At 51.4% G+C, this 23,186-nt stretch overlaps 2 protein-coding genes across 3 annotated transcripts in view; both read left to right on the top strand.

Annotated features, from left to right (window-relative positions):
- Positions 1-7,916, top strand: part of NECTIN2 (nectin cell adhesion molecule 2) — an 83,041-nt gene extending 75,125 nt beyond the window's left edge. Inside the window, exons 6-9 of one of the 2 annotated variants that reach the window (XM_035117521.2) lie at positions 967-1,111; positions 1,965-2,028; positions 3,627-3,731; positions 5,804-7,916. In XM_035117521.2, the coding sequence (XP_034973412.2) occupies positions 967-1,111; positions 1,965-2,028; positions 3,627-3,731; positions 5,804-5,998 (509 nt within the window). In that variant the 3' untranslated portion in view covers positions 5,999-7,916. The remainder of the gene's footprint in view (positions 1-966; positions 1,112-1,964; positions 2,029-3,626; positions 3,732-5,803) is intronic. The other variant, XM_035117524.2, reaches the window with a different exon arrangement.
- Positions 7,917-10,032: 2,116 nt separating this feature from the next.
- Positions 10,033-21,359, top strand: TOMM40 (translocase of outer mitochondrial membrane 40). Its single transcript, XM_035120474.2, has 10 exons — positions 10,033-10,625; positions 11,616-11,829; positions 14,726-14,793; positions 15,530-15,622; positions 16,592-16,693; positions 17,368-17,473; positions 17,610-17,732; positions 19,662-19,738; positions 19,856-19,958; positions 21,087-21,359. Exons 1-10 carry the CDS (start codon positions 10,587-10,589, stop codon positions 21,224-21,226), a joined length of 1,065 nt encoding a protein of 354 aa, XP_034976365.1. The 5' UTR covers positions 10,033-10,586; the 3' UTR covers positions 21,227-21,359.
- Positions 21,360-23,186: the final 1,827 nt, after the last annotated feature.

Genomic DNA, 23,186 nt, shown 5'->3' with positions numbered 1-23,186 from the left:
GTCATGGCTGGGTGCAAAGGAGTGGTGGGAGGCACCAGCTGGGGAACCCCCAAGGGAAGAAGGCCCAGAGCCAGTTATTGACGGCGGGACAGCGTTGACTGGTCAAAGGGTGCAGACTGGGGGGAGGAGCTGCCCGAAGCTGAAGAGGCAACAGGGTTTCGTGAGCTGGAAGAGGCTGGGGCAGAGAGCAGTGCAGAATCAGAGGTGGGAGAGGAAGAGGGCCAGGAGACACAGATGAGGCCGGCTGCTGGAGAATGTAGGGAGTCCCTCCGTCCTGCTGCAACCAGCTCCCCTCCTGCCTGAACTCCCAGAACATGCAGAGAAAAGAAGAGGGCACAGTAAAGAGAGACAAGACGATGGAGCCTTATGCTGCTGGGGAAGGAACCAGGCAAATGAACCTTGGAGAGCAGTGAGAAGGCAGGGACCTTCTGTCCTCACAGCTGCCTCATTGGGGCAAGACCTACCGGGAAGAGTTGCTGGAATCATTCTTCTTCTTGTTCTTCTTCTTCTTTGGTGATCCCTCGTAACCGAGTAAGATGATGTGCCTTGAGAGAGTCTTTGAACCTCTTTTGTTGACCTCCAGCATTACGCTTTCCATTTTTAAGTTCAGAGTAGAGTAGTTGCTTTGGGAGACAATAATCAGGCATCCGCACAACATGACCCTGCACTGTTTTGGTTTCTTTGAATAAAGAGTTAACTTCAATGACACAGGGTGTTGTTTTTTTCTGATATATGCCTGACTCTGGCTCCAGACATCACCCCTGATCTTGGCCATGCCACCCAACAACAACTATAGGAACAAAGCTCCCCCAGCCCTAAAGCAGCCTGACGCACAACACATGTTCACATGGGCCTCCGATTCACAACATTTCTTTCTTTCTTTCTTTCTTTCTTTCTTTCTTTCTTTCTTTCTTTCTTTCTTTCTTTCTTTCTTTCTTTCTTTCTTTCTTTCTTTCATTTGTCCAGATAAGCCCAACCTGGAAGGGGCAGGCACCACAGGGGGGATCATTGGTGGCCTCATTGCGGCCATTGTGGCCGTGGCCGTGGTGGCTACCGGCATCCTGATCTGCCGCCAGCAGCAGAAGAACCGGATGGATCGCGAGGACGACGAGTGAGTGGCTCAGTTTGCTCGGGGCTGAGGGCCAGGATCCAGATAGAGCGCAGGGGGCCTGGGAGATGGGCAACAGGGCACAGCAAGAAAGGGATAACCTCTCCTCTTCCTCCTGCCATGGTTGGTCTGGGTTCAGATTAGGTGGGTGAAGTGTCGCTGGCGACAAACACCGCAGGCTCACACAACTCTAAACTGACCAAATGAAAACGGTTTAGTTCACAGATGCGATAGAAAATCAAGATGGTGGGTCTACAATGCAGGAACAGCGATCCAAATTTCTAGGGGATTGGCTCAGCCTTTGCCAACCTGGTGGCTTCCAGATGTTTTGAGGTCCAAAACATCTGGAAGCCACCAGGTTGGCGATGGATGTAATTATTTCTGCACTTTCCCATCTGCATTGTTTGCCTAGGTCCTTTGCTATTCCTTTATCATAGGCCTACCATTTTGATTCTCTATCGCAGAGGCTCTCTGGCCTGCCAGATGTTGTTGGACTGCAGCTGCCATCAGCCATTGACCGTTGTCCAGCGTTGGGTGGGCTTTTTTGGGAGATGCAGGTCAGCAACATCTGGAGGACCAGAGTGTTGGTGTCAACAAAGCCTTTCAATCTGGCCTACCATCTTGTGAGTAAGTGGCCCTTTTCGCTGGCATCTCTTTACCCATTGGGGTGCAAATCTAAACTCAGATTAACACCCACTACCCAGAGCAGTGATATTCAACCTTTCTGAGTCCATGGCTCCCTTGACCCACCTTAAGCACATTAAAGCACATTATCTCCAGCCAGCCAGCCCTGGTAGTCAGTGGTTTGGCAGCTTACATCCTCACCTGACTGTCTTCCTTCTTGCTTTCTTTGCAGCCAGGAAGGACCTCCTGCTTACAAGCCGCCCCCACCCTGCCAGCTGTCTGACGAAACAGAACCGGTAAGTATCTGTGGCTTGAAGTAGCCAGGATATGCTCCTGATACATGGGGTTATTTTTTTCAGTCTCTTAGACTGGTTTTGGGGGGACAAAATTATAACAGTATCCCCACGTGAATTGCAGATCCCAGGTGATAATTTCTAGGGTAGAGCTGGGGCCCGGGACGAAAGTGGGTAGGACCTGTATCAGAGGGAGATGGATTCAAATCCTTCCCGGCTCAGCCATAAAACTCACTGGGTATAATTGGGCAAGGGAGGCTCTGTCTATTCAACCCTGGTATTAATGATGGTTCCCATTTCCCTGTATCCACAAATGGTCCTTCTCCACCCCTGGCCCTACCTGCCAACTGCATGAGGTACGTTAGGCTAAGAGACACTGGTTGGCCCAACATAGACCCCCCTCCTGCCCCCAAAGAGCTTCTGGGCGAAGTGGGGCGTGCTGCCTGGGACTGATGAGAATTGCAGCTCAGAACCTCTGGAGGGTGCCAGGTTGGTGAAGACTGCCCAAAACGATGTCCTACCTACCTCAATGGCCTCTAGGCATCCTGAGCCATTGTAGCTGCCTTTGTAGCTGGTGTTGGCCAAGGTCCCTTCCAGGTGTGGTGGGAAATGGCGAGAGAATGCAGGGAGCAGACTTTGCAGGGCTCAGCAGCAGCTGCCTGGCAATGTCGTCCTTGGTGCTGGTCCTGCACAGCCAAGACCCACCCCTCGGATGCTTAGCAATCATCAGCCTACTAATTTCCAGGGCTGTTTGTACTCTGTGTTTGTACTCATCACCGTCATCATAATCATCATCATCATAATAATCCTTGAAGTGAGAAAAGCTGGATTTTAATGTACCTGTTCACTGTTGAAGATCAAGCAAGTGCATGCAATATCTGTTGCTTCTGGCTTATTCCCTTCTGTTTCTGCTGTTCCTGGGGCCAGGCGAAGAGTTCAGTGGGGCAATGCATGTTCTCTCTGTCGCTGGAAGCCTTATTTACTCCCTCTGGCTGCTGTTGTGCTCAGGTCCTGCTTCTGAGCTTCCCACCTGACTGGCCACGGTGGGAACAGGATGCTGGATTCAGTGGGCCTCCCACCTAACCCAGCAGGGCTTCTTAGGCTGTGATTTCAGCAGGCGTTGCCCACTCTCGGGCGAAGCTCTCTTTGCAAACCATAAGGCCTAGCAACTTGCTTTTAAAAAAAATAAAAACCAGAACGCTGGGAGTCTCCAATGAACATTGGCTCCCAGAGCAAAAACCCCGCATCTGTGCAGTGCTTGCATGAAACGGCAGGATACGCATGGCCCTGCCATGGCTGGCTGAAGACGAAGAGATGACAGAGGCTTTGGTGAAGCTTGCAGCAATTGTCTTCCTGCAGCCAATTAGGAGGTGGCTGGCTGAGTCTTAAGAAGCTCTTTAGGCAGGCAAAGGCGACCAGGGATGGATGGGGAGGGAACTACCTGCAATTCTGTGTGAGCTGACGGCTCTCTCCCTCTCTGGTTGAGAGTATCCTGGAATTTATTCTGACTCTGGGAAGGGAGGTCTTTCTCTCTCTTGGCTTTCTCTGGCAGTTCAGGCTGCCCCCTCCCGTCTTCATCCCACATCTCTGGTTTATTCCAGGTTCCCACTCCCAGTGAGGCTGAGAGTATCCCGCTCAAAGCACCCTTTTATGAACCCAGCATCACAGACGATCTCTTTGGTGGGGTCGCTGCCACCGCAATGGAGGTGAGGGGGAGCCCGAGCCAAGGAGTTTTCTCTAGGGAAGATCCCGTGTTGAGCACAAGGGGTGCAATCAAGGAGACCGAGCCCTCTGCAATGGTATCTGCTCTGACACCCTGAGGTTCAGCTTCTTGGGTTTGCCTTGGAGAGAAACCATAGCCCATGCTGACCCTGGGGCCCCATGAGGAAGATCAGTATAGCAAACATACACAACTCCCAGGATGTATCCTGCCCATCTGCAATCACGCCTCTCAGAGCGTGGGATTTGGTTGTCAAGTACACACCAGAGAATCCTGAGACTCATGGCTTCCTTTTTGTTTTTAAAGTCCTCAAGTTTCTAGTCCTTATGGCTGAAAAACGTAGCAATTAATTTGCAAACTTGTGGGCAAGGCTTGGTGCGTTTTCTACAATGTAGAAAGGGGGACCAAGCGGGATGAGTAGGGAGCAGAGGGCGGGGGGGGGGGGCTGCTTCAGCATCCCCAAAGCATTACACTGCCTATAATCTGAGGTTGTGCTCCTGGATTCACAGCAGCATTGCTTAGGATCCTGGCATTTGCCTCTTAGATTGCATGGTGCTTCTTAGTGCTGGTCAAAACAGATCTGCCCTTCAAACTAGCTGCTCCCAGAAACGGTGACCTGTGTTTCCAACACAATTGGGCTGGCTGCAGATATGTTTGTTTGCCAGGTACTCTTCAGAATCTCTAGAGGGACATGGGTGGGTCTAAACCACAGAGCCTAGGGCTTGCCGATCAGAAGGTTGGCGGTTCGAATCCCCACGATGGGGTGTGCTCCTGTTGTTCGGTCCCAGCTCTTGCCAACCTAGCAGTTCAAAAGCATGTCAAAGTGCAAGTAGATGAATAGGTACCGCTCCGGCGAGAAGGTAAACGGCGTTTCCATGCGCTGCTCTGGTTTTGCCAGAAGTGCCTTAGTCATTCTGGCCACATGACCCGGAAGCTGTACGCCGGCTCCCTCGGCCTATAGAGCGAGATAGCGCCGCAACCCCAGAGTCGTCCGCGACTGGACCTAACGGTCAGGGGTCCCTTTACTTTACCTTCAGAATCAATATACTAATTCTGTGCACACGACCAGGCAACACCGCGAGGGCCTGCCCAACCATTGGACAGTGTCAAATGTCCATCTCAGACAGCTGAATTGTGGTGTTTTGACGGGACCATGAACTGTTATTTATTTTATTATTGTATTAAGTCCCAAAATATCTTGGTGAGCTTTGGAGGCCTTGACTTGTGAGGGAGGGGCAGCAGTTGTTGCTCTGCCTCAGGCAGCAAAATGTCTTGGGCCAGCCCCAATTACAAGAAAGAACAAGAAATAGGTGCCACATAGACTGTGACACAAGTCCCTTGTGGCACGCCTCCTTAGGGTTCATGTTTATCCAGCCCCCACAGCTTTAGCTAGGACCCTCCTAGTCTGGGGCTCGGGCCTGGCCAAGTTAGCTGAGCTCAGCACAGAGAGAGCATGCAATGTTGACCACTGTGACTGGCAGTCAGGATGATGCCTCTGAGTTGGCCTGGCCTGGCCACCATCGCACCATACATTTAAAGAGCTATGATACCACTTTAAACTGTCATGGCTTCCCCCAAAGAATTCTGGGAGCTGTAGTTTGTTAAGGGTGCCGAGAGTAGTTAGGAGACCCCTGTTCCCGTCACATATAGGCACTTCCCAGAGTTCCCTTTGCAGAGGGATTGATTGCCAAATCACCCTGGGAATTGCAGCTCTGGGAGGGGAATAGGGGGTCTCCTAGCAACGCTCAGCACCCTTAGCGAACTACAGCTCCCAGAATTCCATGGGGGAAGCCATGGCATGGTGTGAATGTGGCCACACTATAGGCCCTGGCTTGGTCATCAGAGCAGCATGGTCTCCACTTCAGTCCAGATTTGGCTGCTCCCGTCTCCAAGCCAAGCCTCCAGCTTTGGGAACCGAATTCAGGAACCCGCATCCACCATCACAGCCTCCCGCCCACCTCAGTGTAAACGGTGGGATGCAACAAGGGATGTGGGGGAGGGTGACAGCAGTTAAATAAATACCCCCCCCAACCACCAATCCATTCCTTCCCTCTGCAGGAGGCCCCGCGATACCACGAGCTGCCAACGCTGGAAGAGCGAGAGGCTGCGGCAGACGCTGGTCCCAGCATGGAGGACGAATATCTGGACCAGATCAACCCCATTTATGACGCGCTCTCCTTCGCAGCCACGGAGGAAGAGGCTGCCATGTCCACCGACAAGGCCTTTATCATGTCCAGGGCTATGTATGTCTGAGCCCTGAGGCTGGATTTCCACCCGAGGCCCAGAGATGAGGATGCTGTATCTTGCGCTGGTCCTGGAGAGATGCTGCTTCTTTTGACGGTATATCCCCTGTTAGATGCCCAGCGTGGTTCCCTTGAAAATTCTGGGTTTCTCATGTGCCTTAGATGGGCAGGAGCACATCCTGCTCAAAGCAGGTCTTCTCATTCCTTCTGTTCCTTCTCCAGCCAGGCCAGAGCTAGGGACTGTCCCCCAAACATACGTAGTGCCTTCATCTTTTGTCTTTTGAAATGGGCCTGATGGCGGCTTATACCCTCCCAGCCTCCCCCAAAGTCTAGTGGACCTTCCTGAGCCAAATTTCCCTGACCCTGAGCCATCTGGCTGTCGGACAAATGCTACGTTGACAATAGAATCCAGAGTCCTCAGAACTACTTCCCATGCGTGGATGCAGGGCCAAGTATCTCCCCCTGTGGACTCCCCCCTATTTGACTCCTGCCAAAGCCAGTTGGGGGTGGAAGGTGGATTTTATACCTCCTTAGGTTACCCCCCTTCTCATGATGCCCCTGTATTAACCTTTCCTGCCTGGAGGATGCCTGGTACCTGGTAAAACGACGACTCCTGGGCTGTGCCTCTTCGTATTGCAGATGGAGGTTGCCTGATTGCTCCTTGCCACCCCCAAAAGGGAAAAGAATCCTACACATAGAAAATGGGCATGTTGGAAAGAAGTCTTTTCTAGACTCCCCCAGCATCTAGTTTTCTCTGGGTGGAGAGTTTTCCATGTGTGTCGGGGTGGGGGAGATTCAGTCGCGCAGTTCCGTCTGCACTCTGGAACAGAACAATCCAGGAACACCACCAGATGAGAGCTTTTTCTCTCTAGACCAGACTCCGAGATACGATTGGAACTATCTTCACGTGACATGATCACGCCTTGGTGAATGTTTAGGCTCATTCCAGAAGGCACAAGAAATGCCTGCCAGGTGCCTGGCAACGACCACCACAGTGTTAGCCATCTTTTGGGTTTGACATGCTAGATTCCTCAGCCACGGGGTGGTCAACTTGTCGCGGGTACTCCGCTTCTCATTGTGTCCTCGAAACAATCTTGGCATGCGCTCCTGACTGCGCATGGCGTCCCCAACCAAGCACCCGAGAGTATTGCTCCCTCCTTGCCCAAATACACTGCCAGCCCCAGGGAGTTGGGGTTTCCCCATGTGAGTGAGTGCAAAAGATAGGGTCTCTTTTGCTGTTGAAAGCTGAGCTCTCCTCCCCAAGCAACCATATGCACACACCCCAGGAGGTTGCAGCTGCAACAGACTATGCCTCGTGGCCTTACTGTAGAGAGCCAAGGGCAAGTGGCATCTCCTCCTGCGGCGGTATTCAAGGGGTGGCTGGGCAGGTCCCTACAACGAGTGCTTTTTTAAAAGGGGGGGCTAGGACTTCCCTGCTTGGGCTACCTCCCAACTGCAGTGTTGAAGGTGCCAATTTAGCACTAGGCCAAGGATATGAGCTGTGACAGCCTTTTTAGCAAGGGGGTTGGAAACGGGATGGACTTGCACAGGTATCTGTGCATAACAATCCTCTCGTTGGGTCTGCGGCACGTCATCAGGACTCGACCCCATGCCAAATCCTGGAACCTGAAGGGTGGCAAGGCAGCTTGTGCTGCCTCACTTGGCTCTGGCCAAAGGAGGGAACTGCAGGGAGAACAGCAAGGAAGGATCTTCACATCAGTTGGGCAAAATATGTCGTGTGGCAGCTCCCTATAAAAGCTGTCAGGCGCAGGTTACTGTTGCTGTGTTGCTGGCAAGAGGCCACTTTCTTCCACAAGCCCAAGTTTGGAGTGCTATGCCTGATATCGCCTATTACCCCAACAAGGACCAGTTAGGCTGGTGGGGACTGTTGCAGTACGATGTCACTGTGAAGCCTTCAAGTGTCTGCAGCACATCTGGCAATCAGTCAGTCAATCAATCAATCAATCAATCAATCAATCAATCTCCCATCTAGATTTAGTCACTATCCAGAAGTTTGGATTAGATGAGGGGTGGGAAACTTATGGACCTTTAGTTGTTGTTGGCCTCCCAACAGCTTCTTCCAGCATTGCTAGCGCTAAGGGGTGGTGATGGGAGTTGTAGTCTGGCAATGCCTGGAGGTCCCTTGGTCTCCCAGCCCCACGTAAGAGGATACATGGAGATCTTTCTATGTTTCAGAATTTCCACTTTTGAGTGGGGAGGTTGGTGCCACAAACTCCCGCTGGCATGATTTCCCTATAGCTCAGGCTCCGGTTGCTACTTGAATTGTGAATCTGTTCCCCAAGAGCTCAGGAGCCGCCCGGGTTTCCAGGCTCCTGATCTGAAAATGTGAAGGGTTGTTTTGTAGGTTTGCTGTTTATAGTTGTTGCTTTTTTGCCACTGCTGCTGTTTCCCCTGGGCGCAGGTACAGATTGGCGCTGCAGGATTTTTTATTGTGATTACGATTGTTTTTTACTACCTGTTCCTCTTGTCTTCACTGATCTTAACACTAATGCCATGAATCTCAGGGTCTGAGGGAAGGAATGATTGAAACACAAGATGCCTTTTCCCCTTACCCTCAATGCCCTTTTCGTGCCTTTGCTTGACACTGAATGGACAGATCTCAGTGGGAACACAGATGGACTTTCTTCTTTTTTAAATAAACTTTTTATTGATGTTTCTTAAAAATAAATGTTTTTCAAACCCTCGTAATGACAGCATCATGCTTTGTGGGTTAGGAGGGCCTGAACAGTCCCTGATTTGTTATCTTGCCGTGGGCTAGGTGTCCTGGGGAGGGTTCGGAGACGTCCACCGATTTGACGCCTAGATAATTAGCCTTGGATCACACCCACAACATACGTAGAAAGCACGAGGCTTCCTCACAAAGACTTTTGGGAAGTACAGTTTGCTCAGGGTGCTGGGAATTGTAGCCCGGTGTAGGGTAAACTACAGTTCCCATGAATATATATTGAGAGGAAGAAGCAATTTCTATCTCCATATATATGTGTGTGTGTGTGTGTGTGTGTGTGAGAGAGAGAGAGAGAGAGAGAGAGAGAGAGAGAGAGAGAGAGAGAGAGAATGAGAATATATCAACATTCTGGGCGTTGGCCTGACTTTGAGGAAAGACGAGGATCCTGCAAGCCTCCCATGTGGGTAACTATGGAAACCTTCGGCGCGCGGAACCCAACGACGCTCACAAAGATGGCGCCGCCCGTGGGGTTTTCTTCCCACCTATCAAACTCTATGGTTTTTTGCGGGCTACTCTGCCCCTTAAGCTCGGTGGCCACCTGACCTTGCTCCTGTTCTCCGCAGCTGACCTTGCTGCTTAGCGGGGGGCGTTCCGCCTCTCTATTAAGAAAAGCAGCCAGTGACAAGACAGCAGGGAACCCTATCCCCAGTGCCGTTCGAAAAACCACCAATGGGGACGCGGCGGCCCCGCGGAAAAATGGACCAATGACCGAGAGGAGCCCAGATTCATTCCCATAACTGGCCCAATCGGGGCGGACGGCACGGCGAGCCCAACCAATAGGGAGCCCTTCCTTGGAGCGGAAGCGGCGGGACACGGACATGCCTGCGAGCCATGGGGGGGGGTTGCCTGAGGGGCGAGGCTTCCGTGCGCAGTAGCCAGTCGCGCCGCGGCGGAGGGCGAGCACGGGTGGTGCTGGCCAATGGCGGCGCCGGGAGGGCGGGGCTTGTGGGCAGGCGGGTTCGGGTGTCCCCCGGCTCCGGCTCTCTCTGCTGCTGCTGCTCTTCCTGCCGCCGCCGCCACCGCGTGAGTTGGAAACGGGGCAGGAGAGTCCGGGACCGGCGGGCGGCGGGGCTCCGGCGGAGTGGGGAGGGAGGGGAGGCCGCGCAGGGCGGAGAAGCAGGGCAGGGCAGGGAGGGCAGCTAAGCAGGCAGGGAGGGAGACAGACACGCGAGGGTGGAAGGAGGGGAAACCAAAATGGACTCTGCAGTGAGGGGAGTGGGAGGGAGGAGCTATGGGAGAGGATGGGCCCAAGGGTGGGGGAGGGCCCAGGGGTGCTGGTGGGGGGTGGGAATCCCTCGCACCCCACTGCCTGCTTCGAGGATCTCCCTCGGCCTAAGCCACCGGTTCCCGCTTTCATGGGAATGGCCGCAGCTCGTCGGCAGAGCATGTGGTTTCCGCGTAGGAGGTCCCAGATTCAGGCTGCAGCAACCCCCCTCCCCCCAGGTATAAACCTCCTGCCTCAAACTCCAGAGCCCCTGGTGGTGCATCAGCCTGGAATATAAAAGAGAATTCTGAATTGGCCAAAGCCTCATCGCAGGACCACCTGGAAGTGCCCTCGAGCACCAGTAGTGATCTGGCGAGTGCTTACTAATAGAGTATCTGCTTTGGATGGCGAAGGGCACAGGTTCAGTCTCCCGGAAACTCTAGGTAGGACTGGGAGAGATTCCCACATCCCCTGGCTGAAAACTTGGAGATCTGTTGCCAGCTTTGTGGTGCATCAGCCTGGAATATGATAGAGGGTAGGACTCTGAATTTACGCACGTTTCATTGCATGGTTGCCTGGAAGTTCTCACCACCTCACCACAGGTGATCCGATGAGCGGATTACCCAGTGGTTAGAGTATCTGCTTTGGATGTGGAAGGGGACAAGTTCAGTCTCCTGGCAACTGCAGGTACGGCTGTGGGAAAACACACACACTTCTGAAACCCTGGAGAGCCACTGTCAGCCAGTATGAACTAATGAACTGGGTGGATCCCCATAGTCAGACTTGGTATAAGGCAGCTTCCTATGACTGCAGCCTGTCCTGGGAATGTCAGCTCAGACACTTGCACAGGACGGCAGTCTTGAGTATCGCAAACTTCCCCTTCTTTTGCTCTTACTGTACTGTAAAAGCATTTCAGGCCAGGTGGTTCTTGGCATGTATACCCTGCTACTTCAGAAGTGCTCCCTTTTAAAGAGAAGGGGGCTCAGTGGTAGGGCATATGTCCCAGTTTCGGTCCTCTGCATCTCCTGGTAGGGTTGTGAATGGCCCCTGGCAGAAACCCTGGAGAGCTTTTGTCAAACAGTGTACACAGTATTGAGCTAAATACTCTCAGGCTTTTAGGCCACTATTATAAGAGCTTTATACTGGGTTGTGCTGCTGATCTATCTCCACTCACTCCTAGACCACCCTTCCCCCAACTGTGGGTCCCTAGATGTTGTACTACAGGCCCATAGCCTGAAGTGGGGAATCATGGAGAAGCTTGTTTCTAGACTTGTTCTGAGTGTGATGTTGGTGTGTCTTTTAGAGTGGTCAGCAGCTACCGTACATGCACATCAGATCTGCCAGGGTTTCAGGGAGATGTTTCCCCCACCGCTTCCTGGAGATGTTGGGGACTCCTTGATGCGGAGCATGTAGCCTACCACTGAGCTACAACCCTGTCCTATATTAAGCCAGGATACCACTCTGTCTCTTCTATCTGAGTCCTGCCACTGGTCAGCAACCAGTGGAAGCAGATTGACCCAGGGCATCGGTCTGCTTCGTTGAAGCTGATACTAGGAATTGGTGGCCATATTCCAACTTTTGCTCATTGCAGAGCATAGGCTGTCACATTGAAGAATGGCTACTTCTGAAGGCCCTGAACGAAACCTTCCACTTGAGCAGTTCTTTCCTTCTCCCTAGCTCCTCGCCATGGGTAATGTCCTGGCTGCCAGCTCCCCAGCGCCCCCTGCTGCCGTGCCAGGGCCGGGTTCTGGCCTCGTATCGGTTCCACCGGGATTCTCCATGCCCCCTGTCAGCGGGCTGGTTCCCCCAGCAGCAGATCGTGCCACAGAAGACAAGTGTGACCAGCTTCCCAACCCAGGCACCTTCGAGGAGTGTCACCGCAAATGCAAAGGTAAAATGCTCCTGCAGCACATGGCAAAGGAAGGCAGCATCTACCTCACGGGACTCTTGTACTCCTAAAACAAAAGAAGCTCATGTTTCTCCGTGTTGTCGGATTTGCAGCTTATTGAGTTCATATTTTGCCATGCAAGTTGCCTGTTTAGAGCGTGTCTCTGGTGTGTCTGGTCTGTGCACTGGCATCCTCTCTTGAATTTTAATTACTATTTCATGCATGTTGCATGCTCCATCATGTAAAATGAAATCTGCATCCAGACGATGTTTCATCCAGGCACTGAGCAGACCCAGACCTGTTATGTGCCTTCGGATTGGATCTTGGGAGCATGGAAGTAAGACATGCTCTGAGAGTTCTCCCATCAAATTAGTGAGAACTCCTGTTTCTATTTTGAAAGCAAAAGCTGCATTGCTATGTTTTCATGATAACCCAGCAGCGATGTGTGCTAAAGACTTGGTTAGCCAGAAGGTGGGCAGAGACTCTGATCTGTTATCTCTTCTCAGTGGCTAAGAAGGAGCTGCCAAGGCAGACACCAGTTCAAATCTCCCCTTGGCCATGAACATGGGTAGGCAAACTAAGGCCCGAGGACCGGATCCAGCCCAATCACCTAAATCCAGCCCGCGGACGGTCCAGGAATCAGCGTGTTTTTACATGAGTAGAATGTGTCCTTTAATTTAAAATGCATCTCTGGGTTATTTGTGGGGCATAGGAATTCATTAATACCCCCCCCCCCAAAAAAAATATAGTCTGGCCCCCACAAGGTCTGAGGGACAGTGGACTGGCCCCCTGCTGAAAAAGTTTGCTGACCCCTGGCCATGAACTTACCACGTGACCTTAGCCATGCCTGCCTCATTTTGATGTGCAATATGGGGATAGCAGCGCTGGTATTATTTGTAAACTTCTTCTAAGAAGAACTGAAAATTCCTTGCTGGCTTTCAGTTTTACATCTGTGCAGTGGAGTGTTTAGTGTGTGAGACTGAGACCTGGGAGACCAGGGTTCAAATCCCCACTCAGCTGTGGGACTTGCTGGGTGATCTTGGGCTAGTTACAATGCCACCCTAATCTACCGTGTAGGGTCTCTGTGAGGATATAATGGCATGGGGAGAGAAACCCTCTGTGCTTGAGCAGCTTAAAGTGACATACGTATAAGTGCGAAGGTAATGATGACATGCCGTTTTCTTTCACTTTTTAACAATCCTTGATTTTGTGGTAAATGCTTGATTCTTTTTATTAGTCCTCCTGCATTCATTTCTTGCTTTTCTTTCATGATGGAGCATTGTGGAGGCTTTCTTTGCCTTTCCCATCTGATCTCCCATCCAGCCACTGACCAGGCCTAGGCTTGGCTTCAGCAAGGCTGCTATATGCTATGGTGTCACACCAGACACTGGAGCGTGGCTCTGTACAGGCAGTGGGTTCCGTTCCCGGACCCTGTGCGCATCAACGGAGCGTGCATAAGTATGCCCCGCCTCCCACCCCACCCCTGTTCTGCCCTCTTCCAGGTCAAAAAGATCAGTGTGTCAGCAGTTGCATGTCAATTGGACACGCCTAAATGGCTGCCACCTGTAATCTGTTATGTCTTTTGGCTGTGCAGAGTATTTATATAAATAGCTATCATGTAATTATTCCAAAAACCCTGCAGACACATTTTGAGAGGGTATCACTGTTCCAGGGGTCAGAAAGAGGCTGCATTTTGCCCCTTTGCCTTTGGGTTCCCCTTCCCTAGCATAGGATGTATATTGCTTGTTATATGGCCAAGGATAGCTTGGCCATAAAATTCCATTCCTTAGACAGAAAGTTTCAGAGAGGCTGCCACTTTCCCGAATCTGCTTCCCATCTTCGTACGCGCTTTTAAAAAAATGATTCTAATCCAGAGTTAAGGAGACCGTTTCCTTTTGACTTCTTGTTTCTTGTGGGAAAAAGGCTAACAGTAGGCACAATGTATCGGTACTCGTTTCATTCATTTATGTAGTGTGAATGTTGATGGGCCCCCTTGCTTCCTTCCATGCCGAGTGCCAACTCTTCATTTAAACAGTCTAAGGCCTGTGGAACAAGGTGGTTAGATCAATACGGATCGGGCTAGAGGGTGGGTGGGAATCACTTTTTGTATGTGTACCCCTGCAAGGAAAACTTGCAAGCGAAAAACGAGCACATCCGGGAGTGGGGCTAGCTTGGAACCTTTCTCCCTGCCATGATAATTTAGTTCAGGGACAGCCAATGTTGTATCCTCCAACTCCCATCAGGCCTAGCCAGTGTAGCCAGTTGTCAGGGATGATGGGAGTTGCAGTCCAATAACACCTGGAGGTCATCACATTGGCTACCCCAATTTTGTTATTCAATTTGCAGGAGGTCCCCCCCCCTTATTGCAAGGAAAGCATCCAAAAATAGCAGTTCCGCAGAGACACACAGCCTGAAGTGGTGCAGCCTATTCTACCAATTCAGTCTGTTGCCTGTGTACACTAGACCAGTCTTCAGCTGCTGCAGATCAGACCTTCTGTTTTCCAAAAGCTGTTTGGTCTCTTAGGTTTCCTGCCAGAGGCCTGAAGGTTGGATCTCACGGCTCTGCCTGCTTACCCTTTTTTGTTTTTACCTGCTTGTTCGTGCCAACACCCAGTATGGAAAACACTTCCACACACTCTCCCGATTGCCTGTAGCATGTCCTGCCTTTCATTCAAGCAGCTCAAGATTGCAGGTGCTGGTTTCTCTCTCATTAGCCTTGCAATGAGAGGTAGGCTAGGACGAGACTGCGGCAAAGTGGGAATTTGAACACATTCCCTGTGATCAGACACTGGGCATCTCTGGGAGAGGCCCTAATTGCTTTTGTTTTGAGCAAGGGGAGCTTGAAAGGACAAAACATGACCACTTGATGATCTGACACCCTCTTTTCTCTCTGTTTCAGAATTATTCCCCATCCAGATGGAGGGCGTGAAATTGACAGTGAACAAAGGTCTCAGCAACCACTTCCAGGTAAGGGTGACTCCTTTGAATCTGCAGGCAGTTTGAGAGAGTCACTCTAGAGATTTTGGGTTGTATCTAACTAAGTCTTATCCCTTGATTTCAATGGGCTTACTCAGCGAATGAGGCGGATAAAAACTATTGTAACAGTAAACCATGGTTTGCAGCACCCAAGCGGGCACAAGCACTGGGCTTGCTTGTTTCCTACTTCACCCACATGGGATTCTCCCACCAGAGCTGGAGTTCCAGCAAAAGATGGAACCCCTGGGGCTGCATTAAATAAAAAGGGTCAGGAAGCCTGTTTTTTGCCCTTAGTCATTTTTGCAAGCAACAATTTTTGCAGTAACCTATGCAAATGTTGATTTAACTGCCCATCCAGTCCTGTCTGTTCTTGGTATTTGTGGTACATCAGCCTAAAATATGAGACAGAGAGAGAGAAAACACTCTGAATTGACAAAGGCTTCAATGTGTGGTTACCTGGAAGCAGTCATCGCTCACCACAGGCGATCTGGCAAGCGGTTGCCGAGGGCTGTAGCTCAGTGTTAGAGTATCTGCTTTGGATGCAGAAGGACACAGGTTCATTTCTTGGCATCTACAGATAGGACTAGGGAGAGACCCCTGTCTGAAATCCCTGCCAGTCCGTGTAGTCCGTGTTGGGCTAGATGGACTTACTTGGTACACATTGGCTTGCTGTATTCCTGCATCTTAGTTTCATGTTGGTGTTTCGCACATTTGTTGCCTTCTTTAGGTCAATCACACGGTGGCTCTCAGTACGGTTGGTGACTCCAATTACCACTTTGGGGTGACCTACGTAGGGACAAAGCAGCTGAGCCCCACAGAGGTACGTTTGCACACATTGTGGTGGGGAGAAACAATAGGTGCTGTTTTCTGCGCAACTTGGGCAGCTGAATAATTGGGTCATCCTGACTGGCAGTCCACTTTCATCTGTGTCAGTCCGCATCACATTCTCCGAGTTTATGTATTTAAAATACTACTTAATCACCCGCAGTAAAAGGTTCTGGGATGGTGCACAAAAGCATGAACAACTTTTACACGACCTAGAAACACAAATCTGAGATCCTTCTGGCCATAACTTTTGTTACTCAAGCTTCTAGTGACTGCTTGCGCTAACTTTTGCCATGGCCACTGATCACATTAAGATTATTTATTACTTTGTTTTTTAATCCATGCCTGATTTGCAGTTTGCTCTAATGAGCGGTGTGCCCTGTCTTGAAATCTTTGGTTAGAAAATGGGTTATAAGTATTTTAATAAATAAAATAGAGTTGAAACAAAATGAAATCAAGCGAAATGTATAACTCAAGTTAAAATAGTTGTATTTGGGTACTCATTGACTGGTAATTTGAGGGTTCTGATAGTAGAATCATAGAATTATTGGAGGGACCTTATGGGTCATCTAGTCCAACCCCCTGCAATTTGTGTCTGTTATTCTTATTCTTACTACTTTACTTTGTTCTCCGAGTTGTATTTCATGTAATTATGATAGCCTCCCTGTAGACTGTACCTTGGAAGAGAAGCCGAACAACTTAATTCCTGAACGTTTTGGCTCCCGAACACCGCAAACCCGGAAGTAAGTGTTCCGGTTTGCAAACTATTTTTGGAAGCCAAATGTTCAACAGCGTTGCCTGCAGCCAATCAGAAGCCGTGCTTTGGCTTTTGAATGTTTTGGAAGTCAAACGGACTTCCAAGGTATGACTGTACTGTGGAAAGACACAGCATAAAATGCTCTACCTAAACAAGTTACTTCTTGGTTACCCTTTGAATGTGCCTTTGTTCCTCTCTCTGCCTCAGGCCTTCCCCGTTCTGGTGGGAGACATGGACAACAGTGGCAGCCTCAATGCACAGATCATTCACCAACTCACAAACAAAGTTCGCTCCAAGGTGGCCTTCCAGGTACTGAGTTGTTGGTTGAGCTCCTCCTCCTCCTCCTCTTCTCCCTTCCCACAGGTCCTGCTGCTGCCGCCGCCATCTTCTTGCAGATCCAGGCCTTGCAGTATGCCCTGGGTCCTTTGGGTCATGGGGTATGTTGCTGGCCTGTAAATATCCCTCTTTTCTTGATCACCTATGGCGAGCCAGAATTGCCTTCAGGTGACCAGGGAGGAGGCCTGCATTGCAAAACTAGATTCTCATTTAATTTACGACTACCAACTGACTAGTGGACTAATAAATCTCTGTCCATTGCTTAGGATTGGTTGAGGAGACTTTCTTATTTTATTTTTATATTTTAATTGCAGCGTCTCCCCCTCTTAGTTTGCTCTCTCCACGTTCCCTCTTTGATTTGGGGATTCGCGAGGGTGGGGAAAGGCATCGGCCCAGGGATTCCCTGTTGTATGACTTGATAGCGATTCAGCCTGTCGGCGTCTCCCGCCTCAGTTCCTCGGAGAAGGTGTGTCTGCATGCAAGGCCAGGCTGTGTACTAGACATCTCCTAATGCCTTGACAGTGGCTACCGGCAACTGACTTCTTGCCCCATGTGTCTCCCAGCACGTGGTGGCTCAGTGTGGCCCTTGCGTGCCAAATTCCTTGTGCCAAATAAAACAAATGTTTCTCCTCCCCCCGGCAACCCAGACGCAGCAATCAAAATTCGTGAACTGGCAGGTGGATGGGGAATTCCGGGGCGCAGACTTCACTGCAGCCGTCACGCTAGGGAACCCCGATATCTTAGTGGGTTCAGGTGAGAAAGCTCCCATTCTCCTCTCCTCATTAGACTGGCCTTTGGCGTGGGTCCCTCTGTCCTGAGGGTATGATCCATGTGGCTGTATTTCTACCTGTCAGGTCCTGACCAATCCCTTCTCCTCTCTGCCCCGCAGGGATCCTGGTGGCGCATTACCTACAGAGCATCACACCGTGCCTGGCGCTGGGTGGGGAGCTGGTATACCATCGCCGCCCGGGAGAGGAGGGAACCGTCATGTCACTTGCTGGGAAGTATACAGGTACTGGCACAGCCTGCCAGATCCACCCGTGAAACAGTTCCCACAAAGTATCCCGAAGCAGTGAAAACAGTTTCATACGTAAAAACAGCACAGATGCGGAATGGTATGCAGAATTTAGGGCCGATTTGAACTGTGTTCTGCGTATCTCACTGCTTAGCCCTCCTTGGTACCAATGTACACAGAGATGATTAGGGTTGTCTCTCAAAGACAGAGGCAGGAAGGATTAGGTTGCAATTTTCAACTCTTTTAGAGAGAAAAAGATAACATGCCTGATTCTCAACATGCGGTGGAGGGACGGGATGACCAGTGCTAGCTTGAAGACCTTCACCTTTGCAGGTTTACTTAAGAAATAAGTCACATTTGATTTTTGTAGAGCTTTTTTTAATTTTTTTTATTCATTTATTGAATTTATATACCGCCCTATACCTGGAAATCTCATAGGACTTCAGCCTATGTCAATTCTGGGCACTGGAAGGAAAAAAATCAAACTATGTCCAACATGCTTTTCCTTGGAGCTACTACATGAATGATGCCGAGAGGTCAAATGCAGGAAAATGGTGCTCTCTGTGGCCTTGATGCAGTTGCTTATATATATCATGTATAGCAGGCATCCCCAAACTTCGGCCCTCCAGATGTTTTGGACTACAATTCCCATCTTCCCTGACCACTGCTCCTGTTAGCTAGGGATCATGGGAGTTGTAGGCCAAAACACCTGGAGGGCCGCAGTTTGGGGATGCCTGATGTATAGCATCATGTATTTGAAATGCTACCTTTCTGCTTTGTTGGGCCCCTAATGCTCAAAGCCTTTAATCTTGCTGTGGGTCAGGGCGGGGCCAGGACAGATGAACTGTGCTTGCCCACCAGGTCTAGTATCCTATTTCCAACAGTGGCAAACCAAACACTGCCAGGAAGCCCATAAGTAGGGCGCAAAGGCAAGAGGGTTCCTCATCATTTTCTGGTTAGAGCGTGGTGCTGATAATGCCAAGGTTTGCAGGTTCGATCCCCGCGTGGGACAGCTGCGTATTCCTGCGTTGCGTGGGGGGTTGGACTAGATCAGTGTTTCTCAGACTTGGGTCACCAGCTGTTTTCGGACTATAAATCCCATCATTCCTGACGACTGGTCCTGCTAGCTAGGGATGATGGGAGTTGTAGTCTGAAAACAGCCGGAGACTCAAGTTTGGGAAACAGTGGACTAGAAGATCCTCGGGGTCCCTTCCAACTCTACAATTTTATGGTGGCTCCCTGTAGCTCGGAGGTGGGGAACCTCTGGCCCTCCGGGTGTTGCTAGACCACAACTCCAATCCCCGTTCCTGACCATTGGCCGTGCTGCTGGGGGCAGATTGGTGTTGGGGTCCCAGCAGCACCTACAACAGGGGTCAGCAAACTTTTTCAGCAGGGGGCCAGTCCACTGTCCCTCAGAACTTGTGGGGAGCCGGACTATATTTTTTGGGGGGGGGGATTGATGCAAGAGCACTATGAGCTCCAGTGGCTGGGGTGGCGGGATGATGAGCGGCATGCAAAAGGGCTCCGGAGAGGGGCTGCTTAAAATGGCGGCCGCTCAAGCGCTGCTACTGCTGGCACCAACAAAGCCCAGCCCCCTTCCTCCTCTAGGCAGGACAGGGAGAAGCCAGGAGGGAGGGACGCGGCGCCGTCATGTGAGGGAGAGGGAAAGAACACGCACTGGCGATCCATGCAGCGATTCCCGGACCGTCCGCAGGCCGGATCCAGAAGACAATTGGGCCTGATCCAGTCTGCGGGCCTTAGTTTGCCGACCCATGACCTACGAGGTCACAGGCCTGCCACTCATGCTTTTTCAGCTGCTAAAGACCAGTGACAGATCCATGGAGGAACAGGCCTAATATTTTCCGAAGGAGAGACTTAGTTCCTGGGTTCTCAGCGATTCTTTCTCTATTCCCCCCCCCCCCCCAGCACCTAACTGGATTGGGACTCTGACGGTAGGGCAGGCCGGAGCACACGCCACGTATTACCACAAAGCCAGTGATCAGGTTAGTGGCCGCTTGGAAATGGTTTGTGGGGCCAAGAATAAAGCAAAATACCTCTTGGTGCAAAGTGTTCCTTCCTTGGACCACCTCCTCATCCTTTTCCCTTTCTGTGTCCTTCAGCTGCAAGTGGGGGTGGAGTTTGAAGCCAGCACCCGCATGCAGGACACGAGCGTGACATTTGGCTACCAGCTGGACCTCCCCAAAGCCAACCTACTTTTCAGAGGTACGGCATCCATCTCCATCCCGGTTTAGACCGCAAACTAGGGGTGGTGGGGAGACCTGCCTTGAGAGTTTCCCTTTTTGCTTCAGTTTTGAATATGCTGGTCCCAGGTGTGATCTCTGTGGCATTTGTGGCATGTACATGCACACAGCCCGACCCAGTGGCAGATGGTAACCCCCAGAGCTGGCTAGTGAAGCGGGCAGGGCAGCTAATAAAAGCCAGAGCCTCGGATGGTCACTGGAAGCAGAGGTTTTCTTCCCATCCTCTGCTGTATCTTTACAACGGACCCTTAGGCGATCCTCTGACAGAGGCCTTGGAAGGATACTTAGAAATAGGTGTCGGCATCAAATACCCAGATACGCCTGTACTTTTTCAGTTCTGTTTCTAGCAAGAGAAATGGACAGAAACAGTGGTGTGCAGTGAAATTTTTCGTAGGCAAACGGTTGGGGCCAGTAGCGTCAGCTTTCGAGAGTGATTGGGGGGCCGACGTTGCCCACAGGAGCATCACACCTTCCTAAGCAAGGCAGAAGCCTCCCAGGCTCTGGGAAGGAGACGCCCAGCCTCTGACAGGGTGCTGGAGCCCTGCTGCTTCCTTCCCAAATCTGGCCGGGCTTTGGGAAGGTGGAGGGAGGGCCCTTGGACCCCGTCGTAGCATCATGCCTCCCTATGCTGCGCTGAAGCTTCCCGGGGTTTGGGAAGGGGCGTCTGGTCTCTGACTCCAGAGTGATGATCTCACGGTATAAAAATGAATGTATATGAACAAGTTGGAGTAAAAGGTGCACACTCTTAATTTAAGGGAGTAGCCTAGTCCACTGATGGCTGAAGGAGCGTCTCCACCCCTATCGTTCAGCCCGGACACTGAGGTCTAGCTCCGAGGGCCTTCTGGCAGTTCCCTCCCTGTGAGAAGTGAGGTTACAGGGAACCAGGCAGAGGGCCTAAAAAGATTATTATGGCACGCCTCTGGGCAGAAAGGACCCCAGGCAGCCTCTGAATGCAAATAAATGTATGAACATGATACGAGGGAGGGAGGGACACACGATTCCACGGAGACGAATTACAGTTTGGGCCCGCCTCATTCTGCTGGCCAGCCTCCACTGCTTTTGACCACGGCTTTCCCCCTTCTCCCTTTAGGCTCCGTCGACAGCAACTGGATCGTAGGAGCAGCCCTGGAGAAGAAGCTCCTCCCTCTGCCCCTCACGCTGGCGATGGGCGCCTTCCTCAACCACCGCAAGAACAAATTCCAGTGCGGTTTTGGCCTGACCATTGGCTAAGCCCGCCAGCCCTTCCTCCTCCTCCTCCTCTTCCTCCTCCAACCCCCACTGATTCAGTGCAGCTCGCACCCCCTTTGCCCCGCCACCTGCATCCTCCTTCGGCTAGCGGTCGCCTCCATGGGGTGGGCGTGGGGGTGCGGGACCCGGGGAGCGTGTGCGCAAGGGGACGGAGCAGGACGCGTCGGGGTGCCGAGAGCTTCCTCTCCTCCCTCCCGCAAGGAGCAGCTAGCTGGTTCTCAGGGAACTTGGGGGCAGGGGTCTGGGTGGGGGGGAGGGGCTTCTTCCCAGCTCCCCTTCTGGGCTTCTGCCCCCGAGGTACGGGGGGTTTTTTTGCAAGAGCCAAAGGCACCCATGGCCTAAGCAGCTGCAATCGCTGCTCTGCCTGTCTGCTGCCACTAGAGGGGGGTGCTGCTTCGGGGATGGGGGGAGCGCCTCTTCTTCTTTCTTAGGGGATCTGCGGCTACTGACGCAGCAAGGGGGGAGCACAACGGTTTGGGTTTGGCATGGGAGGACGCGGTCCCTGCACCCAGGGACGGGGTGCTTTGCAATGGGGCTGTGCCACGCTGTGGGTGCTTCTCCCCCCCCCTTGCCTTCCCTGTGTTTCCTTTCTATTCCGATAATTCTTCCTGGAACCCCCCCAGCCTGGAAGGGCAGAGGCAGGACTTTTGAAGGTTTTTTTACATATATATAAATATAAAATGTCAGTGTATCCTAGTCTTTAGCCTCCAGGGCTTTTAAAAGCTCACCCCCAGGACTCCCTCAAACCTTTCTGCAGTGTGTCCAGGGAGTGTTTGGGAACCCACAAGCTGCCCTCCTATATATATATATTTTACATTATTCAATCCACGCAGCCCCCAAATCGAGTCTTCTAAAAGTCCAGGATTTCATTTTTGTTCTGCTGCCTTCTGCTTTTCATTCAGTCTCCCCCCCCTACACCTACACCTCTCCTTCCACCTGCCATCAAGGGTTTTGCAGGAAGTATGCCCTCTGTTGGCTTCTGCGTCTGCTGGATGTCACGGCGCTGCTCGCCCCTCGCCGTCCCAAACCTCGTCTCCTCTGCACGGAGATGCTCCACGGGACCATAGCAAGAGAGAGAGAAAGACGCCTGCCCCACGTGCCTCCCGCTGCCGCCCTCTGCGGAGGTGGCTGGGGAAATCTCTGCATGCCCTCCTCCCCTCCTGCTGCCAGAGACTGAGTGTAAATCATGTTTATAAGTTAATGGGAACGAGAGGATCTTTTACAGAAGAAGAAGAAGAATCCGCAAGGCAAAAGCTGCCTCCCTCCACTGCAAAGTTGGGAATATCTGGTTCCTATTAAAACAAAACAAAAAACATCCGCCACTCTTTCTGCCTGTCTTCCTCTTCCTCCCCCCCCCCCCAAATCCCTTCGATCTCTCATAGAGGAGGGAGCTGTTGGAGATCCACGACCGAGGCTTTTCGGTGCTCACTTGGTGTCGTCCCAGGAGTATGATAAGTCTTGTGATAAGCCATTGGTGGAATCCAGTGAGCTGAGCTGGGCTCTAGAAAGTCTCCAGACAGTGTGCATCTCTGTCAGTTGGTGAGAGTTACTGCAGTAGACAGATAAATGAACTTTGTTCCGGGCGACCTGGGCTCACGTACCCACTCGGCCAACAAAGCTTGCTGCTTGCCCTTAAGCTGAGTGCCCCCATCCTACCTCGCAGGCTTGTGAGAATGAAAACTAAAGAGGTGGTGGGAACTCCGCAAGCTCCTTTCCGTGTCACTCTTTAACCATATAAAATAACTTGGTTTAAAAGTGAGTGTATACTTTGCTGCTCCTTCCTGCAGCACGCCAGAGAGGAGACAAACCAAAGGCTGGCTCCGTGATCCATGTGAACTTGCATTGGTGGGTTGTTTCCTCCAAACCAATGGAGCAAAGAAGAAACTTGTGGTTTGTTTTGAGAAAACAAGAGTATGTGTGCTGCTTCGCGAGTATTACTGAA

Source organism: Zootoca vivipara, chromosome 6 (assembly GCF_963506605.1).
Source record: "Zootoca vivipara chromosome 6, rZooViv1.1, whole genome shotgun sequence".
Classification (NCBI taxonomy): domain Eukaryota; kingdom Metazoa; phylum Chordata; class Lepidosauria; order Squamata; family Lacertidae; genus Zootoca; species Zootoca vivipara.
This window is presented reverse-complemented; position numbering and strand designations above follow the sequence as displayed.

Bases quoted from the DNA above. Each gene is read 5' to 3' on its own strand.
- TOMM40 (XM_035120474.2), top strand. From the start codon at position 10,587: ATGTGGAAGGGGACAAGTTCAGTCTCCTGGCAACTGCAG. The intron at 10,626-11,615 runs GTACGGCTGTGG...CCTTCTCCCTAG, and splicing joins CAGTCTCCTGGCAACTGCAG to CTCCTCGCCATGGGTAATGT. The intron at 15,623-16,591 runs GTACGTTTGCAC...TCTCTGCCTCAG, and splicing joins AGCAGCTGAGCCCCACAGAG to GCCTTCCCCGTTCTGGTGGG.